The 18,618-nt window shown below is 42.7% G+C and overlaps 1 protein-coding gene across 1 annotated transcript; it reads left to right on the forward strand.

Moving 5' to 3' along the window:
• Positions 1 to 308: 308 nt before the first annotated feature.
• On the forward strand, positions 309 to 15,721 carry xylt2 (xylosyltransferase II). The gene is made up of 11 exons (XM_085453828.1): positions 309 to 451; positions 4,693 to 5,188; positions 5,929 to 6,104; positions 7,522 to 7,724; positions 8,808 to 8,888; positions 9,234 to 9,450; positions 9,835 to 10,011; positions 10,443 to 10,699; positions 10,798 to 10,993; positions 12,473 to 12,806; positions 14,175 to 15,721. The coding sequence occupies exons 1-11, from the start codon at positions 320 to 322 to the stop codon at positions 14,495 to 14,497; spliced, it is 2,592 nt and encodes an 863-aa protein (XP_085309954.1). The 5' UTR covers positions 309 to 319; the 3' UTR covers positions 14,498 to 15,721.
• The last annotated feature ends 2,897 nt before the right edge of the window (positions 15,722 to 18,618 follow it).

Below are 18,618 nucleotides of genomic sequence, written 5' to 3' on the forward strand. Positions count from 1 at the left end.
TATAATGCATATTTTTATTTATTCTTTTATTTTGTTTCTGATACCATTACACTGATGTTGAAGAAATAAGAAAATAGAAAATGAATTAAAAAAGAACGTTTACTTATTTATTTTTATTTCAGGTCATTGGAAATATAAAAAACTAATGTGAGTGAACGCTATAAAATACAGTCAAATAAATAAATACTAATTATTATTATAAGCAGTTCTAATCGTCTTTATAACTTTTTCCAGCAAACCGGGATGTTGAGCGACCCCGCGTGGGCGCGCCGCTCAGAATGAGCCCTGCACGCGCTCCCAGTCAACCGGAGTCGGAAAAATGGTGGCCAGCGTTCGAGTGCAGAAGCTGCTCCGACGATATAAACTAGCGATTGCCGCCGCATTAACTATCCTCCTGATTCAAGGGCTTGTGGTATGGAGTCTGAGAAGTCTGGAAGAAGGCGAGGCAGAGGTGAGGAACCGATCCTCCGGGTGTATTTGGCGTGACAGCTATTCGCTTTGGTTTAATTGTAGAGCTAGCCGTTAGCACTTAGCCCCCTGTGAGTTATAGCTGATGTTAGCTGTTAGCAGTTGGGGAAGAGCGCTGCTCCCAAACATTTCAGCACAACGGACCAGCCCTGTCCAGCCCTCCTACCTACCTACTTGCCTGCGTGTCTGTCTGTTCCTCAGTCTCTCATTGACCACACTACCTGGTGAGAAAGTATTCGTTACTAGACTGTCACAGCCATGAAACCAGAGGAGTAGTTAAGTGGTAGTTAACTTGTTTAAGGAACAGCGGTGAGCTTGGGTACCACCGCTCATGTTTATTTCTTTTGGAAACCATGGCGTTGTTAAAATGTGATGAAAAACAGACTGAGGGGAATATCTAAGACGAATAGTATGCTATGAAGTAATGTAAGTTTGAGGGAGCATGAGAACAGACTGGTGATTCATTGATCCCAAACACTTCATCAGTGTGAGCAGGACCGCCTTCATGTAGTAGTTCCAGGATGACTTGGATCTCTTTTGTTTTATGTTTCCTACTTATTTATATCAACCTGTGGATTGTGATGTGCTTGTGGCTGTTCTGTGACTTTCAATTAGCTTTGAGTCATACCAAAAAGTTCAGCAGAGAGCTGCCTCTCCTACATACCACTGAAACCGTTTCTTCGACAGTAGCCAAGTCTTGTGTGGGAATTTTTTTCCCTGGGTCTCCCTGGCACACCTGGAGTGCGCTACCTTGAGGCAGTTTCTGTTCCAGTTCTCCCTCTAAGTCAGGTAACCTGAGCTGTTAACATAGATAGGTGAACCATGCGTGTACAGGACTCATTTTTTGAGACACACCAGTGATGATGGAGCCACAGGAATGCACACTGAAAACTGAGGTGGGAGCCCTGCCAGCTCACTATTGTGATGTATCAAGCAATGTGGTGGTGTAATTTTTTCCAATGTGGATAGATTGAAGTTCTGTGCCTGGCAAGGTTTAAGGCAGGCAACAGATGTAACAGTGGCCGAGTGGGAGGGGAGGGAAAGATGTTTGGCTGTTCCTTCAGAGAAAGGGAAAAAGATGGGTCATTACTCTGCGGACAGTAGCCTCTGTTTGCCAAGGAAATGATTTGCTGCTGACCACTTCAGTTTAAACCATGAGCTAATCGGTCAGATGGTGATGTTAGACTAAATAAATAAATCATTTCCTTTAAATGCAGCAAGTGAGTCAACTTTTCTTGCTGAAGTGATTTTGAGAGAGGCTCCGGCTTTCATCACCTGTTTCTGTTTGCTGTTTCACCAGTTGTATTCATGCTTAAACATGCCTCAGCAAAGATAAGAGAAATGTGTGCAGGGCTGTGGTTTCTGTGTTTAAATGCAGCTCTTCTGTGTTTCTAAATGAGCAGAAGTGCACACTGCTTTATAGAAGCTCAACTGCACCTCGGGTGTTGCTGTTGAGTGTCTCAGGTGAAAGCATAATGGTCTTAAAGTTAAAAGGTGTGCAGGTGGATGGGAAAAGAGCTGCACTGGTTGTTTGCTTCACTGTTAATCAGATTTATTTATTGACTGTTTTTAATCTTTGGGCCCTGAAGTTGTGGCACTACCACTCAGCACAAATGTCAGCTCTATATGCAGCTATGTTGGCAGACATCTATGCAAATGTCAGCATTTGGTCTCTGCATGTTTGCACTCTCGCAGATGCAGAATCAAATTTCTGACTTGAGCGTGCACATTAATCATCACTTCACCTCTGAACGGTCTCCCCGTGCTCAGCGATCTCTGCCTTATCTTGCATCTGCTCTAATCAGCGTCTGGCAGTGCATGTGTGAACACGGTCACATGCGTTATATTAAATCCCTTGGGCAGAAGAGCGAAAGGATTGCGAGGACAGAAGAAGACATGACGCTTGTCATCCTCGTATCACCCTCTGCACGCCCGGGTTCTCCTGCAGAGCTGAGTGCTCGCTGCTGCTGCAGCTTCACGCTTCAGCAGATGGCAACGCTGATATGGTTTCACTCGACTTTAATTGGAAAGTAAAGAGGCTGACTGGCTTGCCTTTGAATCAATACATTTTTTTTTGACATGATGGTGTTAATTAAAAGCTGTGAACACAAGTGATAAGGAAAATTGAAATGTTAGCCCGTGCTGCGTGCTTGGCTTTCTGCACAAAAAACATGTCAGCTGGCAGCTGAAAACTAAGCTTTCTTATGAATGTTTGCTGGCAATCATGCTTGTTGTTATCATGCCATTAATGTTTTTATTATTATTCTTTTTTTATTTAATTGAATTTTACAGGAATTTGATTTTCAGAACAAAAAGTTTTTGTTGGCATTTTTACATATTTATGCCGTATTAATGCCACATTTTGCAGCTGTGGCGTTTTGCATCAAATACAATTTGGTTTATGAAAAGGTCAGAAATGGCAACAAAAAAGGATAAATCTTTGTTAAGTAAGGCAACATGGGTAGTCACTCTCTAAGGCCTATTCTGAGTTAGTGTCGTGCAGCTGGTCAGACCACAGATTTCCTCCCAGCACTTCCACAGAAGCTGAGGTTGTGTTTAGTTTGGCCTTTGAGTGTTGTGAAATTGACATAAAGATGTAACTAAAGCACCCGCTCTTACACCGATTAAAGGAAGCAAAGCTTTCTTGATGAGTTGACATGTATGGTGTCATAATTTCTCAGAAAGATGGCAAGGTTCCTTAAATGTATATAAGCATTTTCCAGTAGGTTTGCACTGCACTGACTGCTGTGTAAGTTTACTTCACAATCCCTCTTACTGTATTGGATTTGAGACTGCAGTTGGCAGCCAGTAGCTGACTTTGCTTTATTGGTTGGCAGCTGGTGTGTTGGCCATGTATTATCTGGCTCCTCGTCCCACCGCACAGGCCCGGTCCATCTTCTGTTCCCACAATCTCTGGGCTGTCGGGGTGCCAGCGGTGTGAGGCGAATGAGCGGGCCCACGTTTTACCATAACTTCTGACAGAGGCAGAACACTCTCACCCACTCGCTCTTCTTTCTCTTCTCCAAATGAATATTTTGAAGGGACTTTTTATATGAACCAGTAATTTAGTGTGCCAAAACTATGATGTTATTTGGCTAGAAGATTTAAAATGGCTTAAACTGTGTGCGTGTGAGTGTCTTTCCCTCCAAAAAAGTCCTCTGCCTTTATTTTTTGAGGTGTGATTTCTACTCTAGTGAGACTGATTCACTCAAAGCTTTTGCTTTGAAACCGAGCCTTAGATGTAAAACTTAAACTGGGTCCTCTTTCATTTTGATACAACATCAGTTTAGATGATAACACACTATTCTCTATGATGCATTCTTTTGTTTTGTTTTTTGCACTTGAGGAAAGAGACCTTTCTAGCTTTCATTAGTGTTTACATAATTTTCCTGCTGGGGAAAACGGGCAGCTCTGCACCTGCCCCAAAGCTGATCTTTCCCTTTTATGTTGACATTTTCACAAAAGTATAACTATATGACAAACACTGGGTGGACTTAACATTTAGAGATTTTACGGCCAGAGACTGCAGCAGTGGGACACTTCACTGATTTTATTATGTCAAAGCATTTATAAGAAGGTGTTATCTTGACATTTTAAGGAAGCTCTCAAGCCCTGGTTTGATTTTTAAGAGGTTACAGTCAAACACTATCAAAGTTAGTGCTTTACTGATTTTTTTTTATTATAATAAACTAAAATGATAGAATATTGTTGTTAATTTGTCACAAAATCCCCCTGAGCTCTTTAAGATAATTTTAGCACTAAAGTGCAAGTAAATTTGCCACATTGTCACTTCTTAATGTGTGTATGAAGGGGCTGTAAACATGTGACCTACTTGCATGTGTGTGCATTTTTCCTGCCTGTGATTTCGGCCAGAGGGAGGAAACTCAGGTCGGTACAGTGAATCACTGGAATCATGTGTGACTGTCCACTTTTTGCAGATTAGCTCCATAAAAAGGCAGAGACTCAGCTAAAAATAACCCAGATCGGCAGAATGAAAAAAACAAAAGCAAGTAAACACATCCTTCCCTCTGGGGATCTGTCTACTGCTGCCCTAGTCGAGGTCTTTGTTTACCTTATGTGTCATTTCTGTGGATTCATTATGATTCATTATGACTCCAAAGAAATAACGCCTCCTCTCAGTAGTGGTTGTCCAAGATAACCTTATGGAATGACTGGCAACAGAGCAGGATTTAAAATATGTCTCTGCTCTCTCTCTTTCCTCAGAGAAAACTAAGACAGTCTAAGCTGCCTGACCACGACAACCAGGACCCCAAGAAAGACAACGCACAGAATTCATTGTCGGGGAGAAACAAGGGAAGCAATGGTGCCAGTGCACTGAGGAGAGGGAGCAGCCGCCGTGGAGGGAAGCCCAACATCAGGCTGAAGACCCCCCAGGAACGGGGAATGACAGGGGTTGGAGTAGATGGTGTAGTCCCCCACGATCTCTCCAGCAGCCGTAACCTTAGCGAGATCCGCCCAGACGGGGCAGGCAAGTTACCTGCTGCTGCCATACCAGGAGAGCCAGGCAGCGTGGACGGGGCGCACCAAGCCCCCAACAGTGACTTTGTGCCTAAATGTGATATCATAGGAAAGGATGCGCTGTCTGCTCTGCACCGCGCCGCGTCACAGCAGTGCAGACAGGAGATCGCCAACATCGTGTGCCAGCATCAGGCCGGGCAGCTCATGCCAGAGTCACTCCCTCAGTTCTGCCCTCAGCTTGGTGAGAACCCACTAAAGTTTGCATGAGTATTTATAATCACGTGTAGTCTACAAACTTCAACGTGAAAGGAGATGAATGTAAAAAATGAACAAAATGACACTTTTTGACATTTACTGTAATTTTTACTCACCAGTGCATTTTCAGTCTAGACATTCTTTGTTGCCAAATTTCCTTGACAGTTATAGGATAATTTTGTTTTATAGATTTTGTTATTTTTCAGTCTAACAATGTTGTAGCTGTTACAGTTTTCTTTGGTACATAATTAAAAATGTACTAAATTCAAATACTAAAAACAAAAAGATTTGACCCACTATGATAAACAGCAACAAATAGCTGTTTCATGTCCTTAACTCAGAAGAATCTTTCCATCTTTTGCCCATTGCTATGCTTAGTTTTAGGGTTATACATTATAGATCGTCAAATGTCTCTGATTGTATAGCCACATTTAGGGAACTTGTTTGCAACTGCAGTATAATGCAGGGGTTGCACAGGGCCAAAAGACTCAACCCACGCCTCTGGCTCAGTTGTGCCATTACTGTAAATGCAGCTTGCAGTGTTGCTGAGTTGGACGCTTTGTCAAAAAGGAAAGTAATAGAAAACCCTTTTAGATTTTGAATACTTCAGATATGTAACATGGTAAAATTAAATCTCTTTCAATCCATTAATAGTGCCTGTTAAACAGCTAGCTTAGAGGTGCCCCCAAGCCTACTGAGTCATATTTGTCTGTCCTATTGGGACAGGTGTGTCACACCCAGTTCAGGCTGTTGGTGAGCTGGAAGACAGCCTATCCGAAGTGGAGAACCCCGTCAGAGTGGCTTTCGTTCTGATGGTCCACGGCCGTGCTGTACGGCAGCTCAAACGTCTCATCAAAGCCATTTATCACCGTGACCACTATTACTACATCCATGTGGATAAGGTAATTACAGAGCTTCAACTGCCATGCAGTCTCTTTAGACAGTATTATTTTTGGTGCTTAAATATTATATTAAACAGTATGTGTTTGGTGCACTCACAGATGCTTTTCCCAGTTAGATCTTATTTGCATTATGAAGGTTAAATTTATCCCACGGGTCTCACAGTGTAGTAAAGGGGATTAGCCTGGATAGAGCAAAGTGTGGTTATTCTTAGGGGCTGGATTTAGTGGAGGAAAGGTCTGCTGTCATGTGCAGCCGGAAGGCAAAAGACAAATGCACGGCTGGTACTGAGGCAGGGACCTCAGGTGCGTTCAGCAGAGACAGCAGAGAAACAGGTGCCTGTTCTCAGTGCACCTGTGTTGCCGGAAAGGTTGTGGAGACGTAGGGAGTTGCTCTGTTCTGCTGCCAAGGGACGGCAGAGCAGCTCACCGGAGGCAATGATGGATAAGACGTCAGTAGGACAATCACACCACAGACAGTCTTAGATACTTTGCTTGCCTAACCTCATCCATCTCAGAGGCAAAAGCCTGTTTGAGAGATGAGGCTGTAAAACAGGTCAGGTTTGTCCTAGAAAATGTCTGCCAACTGCTCTGCTCTCTCTTATCCTGTCCTCTTCTTCTCCTGTTTAAAGGCGAGTACTGAGTTCAGACTACTCTTTGACCATTCGTTCTCCTATTTTCTAATTTCTGCAAAAAAACTGTATACCCTTTTCATACAATCTTTATGTCCTCTTTTAAATATACAAGACAGAACCGATACCCTTTATTCATGCTTTGCTAAACACAATTGGACTTTGTGTCCCCAAACAGTCACTTTCGAAGTGTCTGTGTCTCCCTAAACTGCCCATTTATTGCTTCACAACGTTTATTAGCTCTCCTTATTTGTGAACAGGCCCCTTGTTAATTAGGTTATAATTAATCAGTTTAAGTTCCAAGTAGAAATAATAAAAAGAATTGTTGAACCTTCAGTTGTTGGTTTCTTGCATATTTTAGACACTTGCAGTGGTCACATGTTCACTCACTCAATTTTTAATACCGCTGCATAAAGCTTGGCAGCTCAGCAGCCTCTATTTCTTCCTTTAATCCCCGCACTGTGGTTTGTTCCAGATTATCTTTTAAGCTCAGTTCATTTATTTTTGTCTCACCTGCAGTCACCTAAAGGAGGAACAGCCAGCAACAGAAACTAATTTTGATTCTTCCTCTATCGTCATTATGACCCACAGCACAGAGCACCATGTGGCTGTTGTTCTTCTCAGATCAAATTCTCTTTCAACAGGAGCCAGTTTTGTGTGATGGTCTTGGCACAGTGGCAGCTGCAGCTCTGTGAGAACAAAGCTAAAAGTAGATTATGCTTTTGTTTCAGAAGCAGCCTCTCCTCATTTAACTCTTTAACTGACTTTTGGTTTTAAAACTCTGACAGCGGTCTGGCTACATGCATCGGGAGGTCCTGCAGATAGCCCAGCAGTACCCAAATGTGAGAGCCACGCCATGGCGCATGGTCACCATCTGGGGAGGAGCCAGCCTTCTCAAAGCCTACCTACGCAGCATGCAGGATCTGCTCTCCATGCTGGACTGGAAGTGGGATTTTTTCATCAATCTTAGTGCCACAGACTTTCCAACTAGGTTGGTCACACACACATATATACATAGAAATAAACTCAACAGCTAATCTTTGTTGCACTTTACCTAAGGTGTACATTCACTCCCACATTTGAGCCTAAATCCATGCAGTGCAAGATTAAAAAAAGATGCTTTGAGTTTAGATGAGTTACTGAAGAGGGGACATAGATATGTGAGGCAGGAGTTGCTCAGTGAATCTCAGGCCAAGTGAAAAAAAGAGGATTAGACAGATTGTCAATGAACGTCTGCCACAGAGGGTCATGGGAGATCAGGATGGTTATAAACTGTATAAATTCAAGCTTTTACCTGAAGCCCTAGTAATGCCCAAAGCTGTCTTTGACTCTCTCTCGCCCCTCTTGCTATCAGTTCAGTGTCCTGCCATCAAAAGCAGTGCTGAGACGTGTGGGTGTGTAGTGAAACATTGCAGCATGGTGTTGCTTCTGCTCCTGTCAAAATCATTGAACCGCCATGTTAAAACAAAAGAAACTTAACAGCTGGTTACACCACTTATCTTTCATAATCCCAAACAGAAAAGGGTGTCTTGAGCCATTTTCACTCTGTCACAGTGAAGTTTATTTTAGAGCTAAAAATAAAAAAAAGCATTTTAGTGTGCACTCTCTTTAACCTACTTTGTGTTTGTTGTATTCCCTCAAAGTTTGTATCTTGAGCCATTTTTCATTATTTTTGAATGCCTCTTTCCCTTTTGCAAAACTGCACCTACAATTACGGCGCTTTTTACAGCAACATTACAAAGAAACTTAACAGTTGGCAGATAAGAGAATCTAGTGGCAGCTTCAAATGAATTATTTTGGGCATGAATCAGTTTTGGCTGGCTTGTTTCTGGGGCAGCTTTGAACCCCTAACAAAGCAGCTGTTAGTCCACCTGAACCATCTCAAGGGGAAAAGGCTTGCTTGGACACAGCACAGAAAGACAATGTTTTCTGTGCTGTGTCCAGAGTAGTTTATTTCAGCTAGCACAATACTCATAACACAGTCCAAAGAACCCTGTAGATGGCCCTTTTTTTGGTCTCCTGCTTCAACATAACCTTTCCTCCTTTCAATTCTCACCATAATGCCCTCCTGCAGGACCAATGATGAACTGGTGGCTTTCCTGTCGCTGCACAGAGATAAGAACTTTCTCAAGTCCCATGGGAGAGAGAATGCCCGGTGAGTTTGCTACATAAAGGCAGCACAGTCTGCAAATACTGACATCGGGATGGCATTTTGACTTATAATAAATTACATTTGACACACCTTTTAATACTACAGAAAAACTGTAACTGAACAATGTTAATGAATGAAAGCACAAAAAGTTGCTCTATAAATTCTCAGCAAATAGAAGTGTATTTAAATATTGCTGCAGATACAGATGAGCTGGGGAGCAGAGAGCTCTGTCAGATCCATTATTTAATGCAGTGTTACAGTTCTTTATCATTTACTGCGATGAATGGTGCAAATACCTTCACCCGTGTCTCTTCCACCCATCATTTTCAGCTGTGTCCTGTGTTCCAGGTTTATTAAGAAGCAGGGCCTTGACCGTCTCTTCCACGAGTGTGACAACCACATGTGGCGTCTAGGCGAGCGCAACATCCCCGAAGGCCTGGAGGTCTCAGGCGGCTCCGATTGGTTTGCACTCACCCGCCGTTTTGTGGAGTACGTCATCAACTCCCAGGACGACCTTGTGTCGGGGCTGAAGCAGTTCTATTCCTACGCTCTGCTTCCTGCTGAGGTAAGCGAGCTGTAGGCAGTCTGTTTATCTCCCGTTGTTGAGACAGTTTCATATAGAAGCCTGTCTCAGGCTCATTGTCCCCTGCCAAGTCAGAAGAGCCTAGCAGCAGAGATAATGTAATACTTTAAGCTTTCTGGCACAGCGTGCAGCAGAAGTGCAAGATGAGGAGGCTTCGCTATATTTTATCTGTGTAGTTTGGTCTCAGAAGAGTTGTCTGTTCACCGCTATAGAGCTGTGACCTTTTTGTAATTTAGAGTGTGGTTAGAAACAGTTCATAGGTATATTTGATGGTTTACACAAGCTTAATTTGGACACAACACTTGGCCACACTGTTTTCTCACACAGTGAAGAAATAACGTACCTACTCCTATCCTTTCTTCCCAGTCTTTCTTCCACACAGTGCTCGGGAACAGTCTCATGTGTGACACCCTGGTGGACAATAACCTGCGCGTCACCAACTGGAACCGTAAGCTGGGCTGTAAATGTCAGTACAAGCACATTGTTGACTGGTGTGGCTGCTCTCCCAATGATTTTAAACCACAAGACCTCGTTCGAATCCAGGTGAGTTCAACAGAGGATGCCACTTTAAAACAAAAAACAGGGCTGGGTGATATAGACAGAAGCCATATACACTCAGTGGCCACTTTGTTAGGTACACTTTGCTAGCACTAGGTTATATTTAAAAACATTTTAAATATTTCTTTCCTCAATCAATTAGTTTGTATTATTATCTGGCTCCTGGAGTTCTTTGGGGTTAGTTCTGACTGCAAGCAAGGAAAGGCACACAAAGTAGACTAATGAGCCCTGTTTCTGTAAGATGGGAAATCACTGTTTTTGTCAACAGAGTCCGGTGGTTTTGAATAAGCACAAGGGCAGAACTGCAGATACTTTCCAGAAGAAGCGCTTTATTTAATGCTAAATCAAACTGACTTGAACTAAATTCTAATTCTTTGTCAAATATGTTTTTGCTATTTTCTCTTCCTCATCCACAGCAACTGACCCGTCCAACATTCTTTGCCCGCAAGTTTGAGTCCTCGGTGAACCAGGAGGCCATAGACATCCTGGACACTCACCTGTATGGCCAGTATGCTCCAGGAACTGTTGCTATCAAGGCATATTGGGAGAGCCTGTTTGAGCAGCTGGATGGCGTGGGCTCTCTCAGTGACGTGGCTCTCACGGCGTACTTGTCATTCTTTCGCCTGGGCCTGAAGAGTTTGGTGACTGCTCAGAGCAACGTGAAGGCCTGCAGGTGGAGAGTCTGTTCTGCTTTGCTTTGTTATTGTCACTAACACAGCACATAAGCTATTTTCTTTGTCATGTTTAATTTATCTATTTTTTTTCTCCCAGGTTTGAACCAGTAGGCGTCCCTCTATCTGTGCATGTATACTTTTATGATGACCGTTTCCAAGGGTACCTGGTTCGCCAAGAAGTCCAGGCAGTGGAGTCAAAGGCCAGGGAGACTTTGGAGATGTGGGCAGTGCCTCAGGCTACACTCGTCCTTGAGAAGAACCTTAAAGAATTTGAAAGGCTCAAGAATCTGGAAGTAAGCACTCTTTAGGGTTTTTTTGTACAAACTTTCAAGATCAAGACAACTGCAACATGAGGAAGATTTTCTAGCTGATATCTAAAAATTAGGGTGGCTGTATCAGGCGTGATCTGACAAAAGCTAAACTGAAGTTTAATTAGTTTAACAAAAAGTATGTTAATACTGGAAGAAATGAATATTCACTCACCTTCTTCAGACAGAAAGGAGTGGGTCTCTTTTGTATTGTCAGTGTTGTTGTATTATGTGTTACATCCCTCTGCAGCCCCTAATCATCTCAATGTTTTCAGCTGGTGCTAATTGGCCACACCTAGTCAGGTGTGGATAAAAGCATACCTTAGGCAAGCTTCCTGGGGGAGCTCACTTGCCTTTGCCTTGGTGGCACCAGCTGTTTTAGCCAACCTGCTGTGCATTTTAGGATTTAAAACCTCTTCTCACTAACACTCTGGTATTCATCTCCTTTTTTATGTTGCGGCTTTGAGCCGGGTCGTAACATAAGGCTTTAATCCACAAGGTTCAGTAAAGCAAGCATACTAGTGACCACCCACAAAACGGAGCGCTATGGCCACACAACGATCACATCAAGGGTTGCTCAGCACCCCTCAGTGTTATTGCCATCACCTGGCCAACAACACTCACAAGTGATCCAACAAAAGTAGCCATATTTACCACAACACTAAAGGTCACAGCACAAAGCACTCACCTCACAAGGATCTCATTAGCATCCATCAACACTGACATATGCACACACAGTATACATTATGCCAACTTAAAAATGGCCTACCTGCCTCAGGCACAAGACCATAATTATTGAATGGTCTCAAACCTCCTGCCAAGTTTGCTGCCACTGATTTACTATGCACAACTCCCAACCTAAGATGCTAAAAACAATAAAAGTTTACCTGTCTAGTCTTCAGTGGTGTACCGGACTCGAGGCAACTTTAAACGCCAACTCGAGAGCAGGCAGCAGACCAGAGATATAGTCTCCTACCAAACTCTGTACCCCCACCCAGGATAACCACCAAACACAATAAACTAAAACAACAAACAAGTGCTTCGATGGAAGGGCAGCACAGCCACCCAGCTGAAACACACTTACTAAAGGGACGTAGCTCAATCACAGTGAACACCTTCACTCACCCACTTAAAAGCAATACAAAAAACTGATATTCAGTCTCCACAAAAATGTCCGAAGATCCCGGATGAGCCCCCACTTATGTTACAACCTGGCTCAAAGCCGCAACATAAAAAAGGAGATGAATACCAGAGTGTTAGTGAGAAGAGGTTTTAAATCCTAAAATGCACAGCAGGTTGGCTAAAATGGCTAGTGAGCTCCCCCAGGAAGCTTGCCTAAGGTATGCTTTTATCCACACCTGACTAGGTGTGGCCAATTAGCACCATTGAGATGATTAGGGGCTGCAGAGGGACGTAACATATGTCACATAAATTTTTAAAAATGACTTTTTTTGTTATCCTAAGATCGGCACAGAGTGGGATCCCAAAGAGAGGATCTTCCGTAACTTCGGTGGGGTGATCGGCCCTTTGGATGAACCTCTGGCAGTCCAGAAGTGGGCACGTGGTCCGAATCTCACCGCCACTATTGTGTGGGTCGACCCGGCTTTGGTGGTGGCGGCATCTTATGACATTACAGTGGATTTGGATGCAGAGTACACACACTACAAACCGCCACTGCAGCACCCCCTGCGGCCGGGCACCTGGACGGTACGGGTGTTAAAACAATGGGAGCGTGTGGCAGAAGTTCACTTTCTTGTCATGCCGTTAACTTTTAATAACAAGGAGCCGCTACGCAAAGGTGAGACATGTATTTATAGCTCTTTATTTTCATTTTTAATTTGAAAAGATAAGGCTGATGTTTTTCTTTATTTCACTTTCTGTGACAGAATCACATGATGAAACACCAAATCAGTCAAGCACTACATTTTCCCTAAATACTTGTTCAGTCCTGTCTGTCGCGATCACAGGGCGTCTCTGTGCCCTTTAAAAGTCTTGAACTTCAAATGTTTTCAGTCATGTCATTCCAACATTTTGTGACACACCATTTCAGGCTTTCACACATTTGGTTCACACAGAAGTTAAAGCCATACTGTTGTTCAGTCTGCTGTAATTGGTAAATGTAAGTGGATGGGTATCAGGTGAATGCATTTATTTTTGCTTCTTTATAGTTTGTCTGACCCTTTCAGGTCAATTTTTGTGAATGCAAATGGTTAACAGTAACAGCAAGTTTTTGTTTATGTCCGCAAACATCTTAAGAATCCCTGAGGCCCAATTGGAAGACGATGCAGCTGAAGATGGTAGAGAAGAAGGAGGCCTTGCTAGTTTTACAGTACCACTTTTAAATAGCTGTCCCAATCAGTACTCTATGGAAAAGAGAGCATGCAGGTTTAATGACAGAAGCTTTTCTAATACTGATTGCTATTGGTGAATAAAGCCAGTCACCAAAAAAGCATGCTGTGCTGAAAGTATTTTTCAGGACATTATATTTTTGTTTTGTTTTCACATTATTAAAACCAATTTCCTAATATTCAAATATGTGTTTTTAGGTAAACGATGTCAGCACTCATAACGCTATTTATTGGGTGTTTTCCTGCCCCTTTATTTATTTAATTTATTTTTTAAAACTCATTTATCATACCAGTCCATGCTGATATATCGGCAAGAAACTAATGTTGGCTATTAAATTCTCTACTTTCCACTATTTTAAACCAATATTATTACATCAACTTAAAAAATATGATTTTCACCTTTGATTTCTGTTTCCAGCATGCTTTATTTGGAAAAGAAATGGCAATATAAAGGTTTTAAGAAGTAGACGCACCCCTTAAAGTGCCCAAAACTACTCTCTCTCTCACACGCACACACACAGAAGTTTGGTGTTGCCTACAAGCTTCATCAGCTACAGTAAATAAACTACAATGCTGGTGTGTGCTGTAATCAATGACCATGCCTACCTGGGCAAACATGGCATCGGCTATGTCAGACTGCACAGTTGATGGTGTTCATTGTTAGTCTTAATCTTTGCTTTGGATTTATTGGGAATAAAAACATGCAGAATGTCCCCGGGCGTACATTAGTGCTTGATCATTCAAATCTGAAAACTTTGGTGGATTTTTCAGACACTCATGTCATCTTCTTCTGATTTTTTTCTCTCCTTCTGTTCTAGAAGAGGACAGCTGGCTTCATGCAGGACCTCCAGGGAACTTGTACCTGGAGCAGAGCTTCCAGCAGCTGAGCTCAGTGCTTAAACTGCCTCCCCAAGAACCTGCCATGCAGGTGGCCCAGCGTAATGCCCAGTTGGTGGGCCAGGCCCTTGATGCATGGGTGGACACTTCTGTTGAGTCCTTCTGGGTTATCGGCGACTTGTGTGCAACACAGACTTCCTCATGCCCAGCTTTGGGGTCTTGTTCCAAGACTGCCTGGAGCCCATTGTCCCCAGACCCTAAATCTGATATGGGCCCAGTGAAAAGCGATGGGCGGATCAGGTAGCCCTCAGAGAAGAGAGACTGCAGACGTGCGGAGAAAACCGGAGACTGCTAGGAGACCTGTGTGAACCAGGACGTCTCCGAGGTCGGCTAAGAGCTCAAGGGCACATAAGCAACGATAAGGAATCTTCCTCCACCGAGGAGCCGCGTCTTTCTCAGCGCCACAGTAATACAGGCTTGAAAGACAAGAGCATGACTGCTGGAAATTTGCACATAGGAAACTGCAAGCGCCTAGTCTTGTAGCACCGCTTACTGAATGGGTACACGGATGCCGGGTGTAACGTGTTATTTAAGCTGTCGCACAGGTTTGCGGTCATGATCCGTCTGTGCCGGAGTTTCTTTAAGAAGTGTTCAGGTGCACAGTTTTCCTGCACTTCGGTAGAATCAACAGGCTCAGTGCCGTGCTCCGTCTTCTTTTCGAGGGAGAATCAAACCTGTGAATCAAGTTATTGTGCTTATTTTGAAGCATTATTATGTAAGCATTAAGGAACAGATAGATGAAGTGCACTTTACTGTAAGACTTTGGTTTTACACAGAGGTCACTAGGTTACAATGTGAAGATTAGAAGGTAACGGTTAAGGTCATTTCTTTCTTTCTTTTTTACAATAGGAACAAACTGCCACTCCCTGTTGCACAGACGCATAAAATTTTTGGACTGTAACACAGAGAAGGAAGAGTAGTAAAGAGAGTGGGGTTCTTGTGTATCCTTAGGAGTCTTGTGCTTTTTCTTTTTAATATATTATTTGTGTCATTTTTTCACATTTTGTTTGTTAATTCGCAGAACTAGCTGCTAAATTGAGTTAAATTTTCTGTTGTTGCAAAAAAAGGCTCTGAGCTAAACGTCTGGTCTAAGGAAGTGCCTGGACTGCTGGTGCAGATAGCGAGGATGCATTCACAGTTTCCCTGAGATCATCTTTGTAATACGTCTTTAACTGAAAAGGAAGGATGTGCAGTGTGCATGAAAGCTCCAGAACAACAGACTGTGGACCTTAAGTCAGGACTTTTACTTCCGCTGTTTGACCTGTTTCTTATCCACTCTGCTAAAGCGACTCTACTGAGCTGAAGGAAATGTGGGTAAAAATAACGTTTATTCAGATTACTCTCGGCCCACTGGGAGAATTGAAACCACTCTGTTTATATGTTAGCTCAGCATGTAGGCTGGAAATAGGAAGAAGCGGGCAAAAGCCAAGACACTCTACGTCTGAAACGCAGCTGTTTGTTTGTTTTTGTTTGTTTTTTAAACAACAATGTCAGTGGAAGAGAATTCATTCTGTTTTACCTGTCGGGACCTGTAAGGCCCTCGTGTCTGTACCCTGGCTACTCCGTGTCATGTGTCAACCAAGGTATAGGACGTATAACCCCACCATAACACTAACGACTGTCACGTGTTGTCAGTCTTCTCTCTGCAGAGTAAGCAAGCTTACACAGTTCTCCAAAATGTCAAAGTTCTCTTAAATGCAAGATTTTTAGATCACACACCTGCCGTGTATCTGTTTGTATGCAGTATTGTCACGACACATTCACATTTAATTTGTTACGGTGAATTTAATTTCAACTTTTTGAATTTTGTATGTTTTCTTTGTTTGTCTTGTTTTTCTTTTTGAGTCCACCGACCCAGAGTGGTCACGAGTGTATCGTCCATTTGTTTCAGTGTGATCGAGACTCTAAGATGCCTTTATGTCACAAAGCTGAATTGTTTACTACGGGATGAAAGCTTCCACAGATGTGCAATCAATGCCTTTTCAGATGATAGTGAAACCCATGTCTGTGATTTGGTTTGTTTGATTTCTTTTTTACTCCAACGTTACGTGTTTGTTAAGTAACAGTTGGCCACCGTGTGAGTTTTAAGTGACCTTGTTTACCTCGATCAGTACAGTTGCTTCAGTGAAGCCCCAGTTTTATTGGGATAAGGGAGCAGATGAATGGGTGTGACAGATGTTATTTTTCTATCCTGTTTGGGAGGAATTATGTTTGTTGTCTGTTTATCTCTCAGCACTCTAAACTATTAGAGCTGCTCTCCAATCGTGTTACATTTGTCCAGCTGTTCAGCGTCATTTGATACAGACCTTTATTGTTTTTGGTGGGTGGGAAGTTGAGGTCTCCCTCCGTGCCGCTGTGATATGCAGCAGCCCGGCTGGTGAGTCATCCAGAGCTCTTATCTGGAAAAAGCTCATAGGACAGATCTGACTGACTCAATAAAACGAAAAAAAAAAAAAATTAAGATGTTTCCTTATTTTCATTCTTAACATGCCTTTGAATCAGGTGGAAATAGAGAGGAAATGCTTCTTATTTGAAAGTCTTAAATGAACCTTTCCGCTACATTTCGAGGGCTTTTCCCTCTTACAAGAACACGATGGGAGATATTTATGAGGCTCTCTCTCCGGGGCGCTGAACACTTCCTTTTCCCTTCCTTGTTAAAAAGCTCAACATGACTTGCATCATGAATACTGTATAAGCTACACTTCCGTTATCATCTCTGACCAAAACTACTCCTTTTAAATATTTAGTTTCAACATAATTATACATCGTAGCATGGTGATATAAACCATCCAGGGGTGAAGGAGACATGCAGAGAAGGTGGGGTGGAGGAATTAAGACAGGGCGATAAAAAGGATGGAGAGGAAGCATAAACGTTTAGTTCACCTCTAGGACTTCACCTGCTTTTTGGTTAGGAGCTGATAATTACTATTTAATAGAAAGTGGATGGACGACAGCTGGGATACGCACAGGATGAATGAGCGGGGGAAGATGGTTTCCTCGGACAGCGCGTACATGTCATCCACAGAGGATGGACAGACGCCCACGGCCATCACCTACCCTTATAATGAAGAACTAACACACAAGGTATTTATGTAACTATATTAAAAATGATGCGGGAAACTAACAATATACAAAGTGAAATTACAGATTACCACAGAAAAAAATATAAAATCTTAATTTACTTTTAAATTAACTTTCAAAAGGATGTGCTTTTTTAAATAATTAACTATTCTTTCCACAGTGACTCCTTCTGTGTCATTTTCTGGAAACATCTGTACCCAACAATAATCTAATAGCTCAGTGATCTAATGCCACCCAATATAACCTCCCTGTAGTACTAGGGGGTTATGGGAGTGCAGTGTGTCATGATTTATGAGTGTGAATGGATGAATGCGACATGTTGGATAAAATTAAAAAACTAAAAGCGCTGTCTAAGAACTGTAAAGAGCACATCACTTAATGTTCACCACCAATTTCGCGTTAGTCAGCAGGATAACTTCTGGACTTTGTCACAATCACAGGAGCTGCACAGTTTTAACTAAAGACAAAGCAAGTGAAATCCTGTTTATTGTCTCCGATTGTGGGCATTTCTTGCAGATAGTCTAATGGTTTAATCGCTCTGAATGCTCCGTAATTCCATTACTGGATATGTGTGAAACAAGTATTTATTATGGTAAGCCAAGAACAAGCTCCTGCTTCCTCACTAATTGAATTCATGGATGCATTTGCTGTTTTGCCGAGTTCTAGCCTGCCAGCAGCCCCAGCACATACTACATACTGATGGTTCCAATTTTGTTTGCAGGCTGCACTGAGCCAGTTGGCTCTCAACTCTTTAAATATCCAGTAAATGTTGAAGTCCTACATGAAAACGTGTGACAAGAAACTGCTTTGGCGAGAAAGTAGAAAATAAAATATGCACTGTAAAAGCAAAAACCTGCAGTCTTCTCAGCGTTTTACCAGAAGGAACGTGGGGTGATGTGCTCTCTCTTTTGGATGTTCAGTTTGAGCTCGAATTTTAATCTCATCATGGAAAGACCTCTGCAGTGTAGCAACGCTGTCACAACTAGTTTGACAAAATGTCAAATTTGGCTCCGGCAAAAGCACCAAATATGCCGAAACGTATGTGGGATTCTGCTGGCCTCTAAAGCTGTCCTGGGTCTCCTCAGTGTCAGGGTTCAGACAGGTCTCTGAAAAAGCTGTAGTTACCCCCCCACCTCCCGCTTTATAACATCCACACCACCAGTCTCCTGTGCTTTGACTTCTGTTTCATGGCTGCTCTCGTCTCCAGCGTCAGTCCTGAAAATGCTGCCAGCATGCTGACATCAAAATTTCATGTAGGTGGTATGAAATAGTAATCTGATGGTT

This window comes from Copadichromis virginalis, linkage group LG4 (assembly GCF_057382275.1).
Source record: "Copadichromis virginalis isolate Kocher_CV1m ecotype Utaka linkage group LG4, C_Virginalis_male_GT1.1, whole genome shotgun sequence".
Classification (NCBI taxonomy): Eukaryota; Metazoa; Chordata; class Actinopteri; order Cichliformes; family Cichlidae; genus Copadichromis; species Copadichromis virginalis.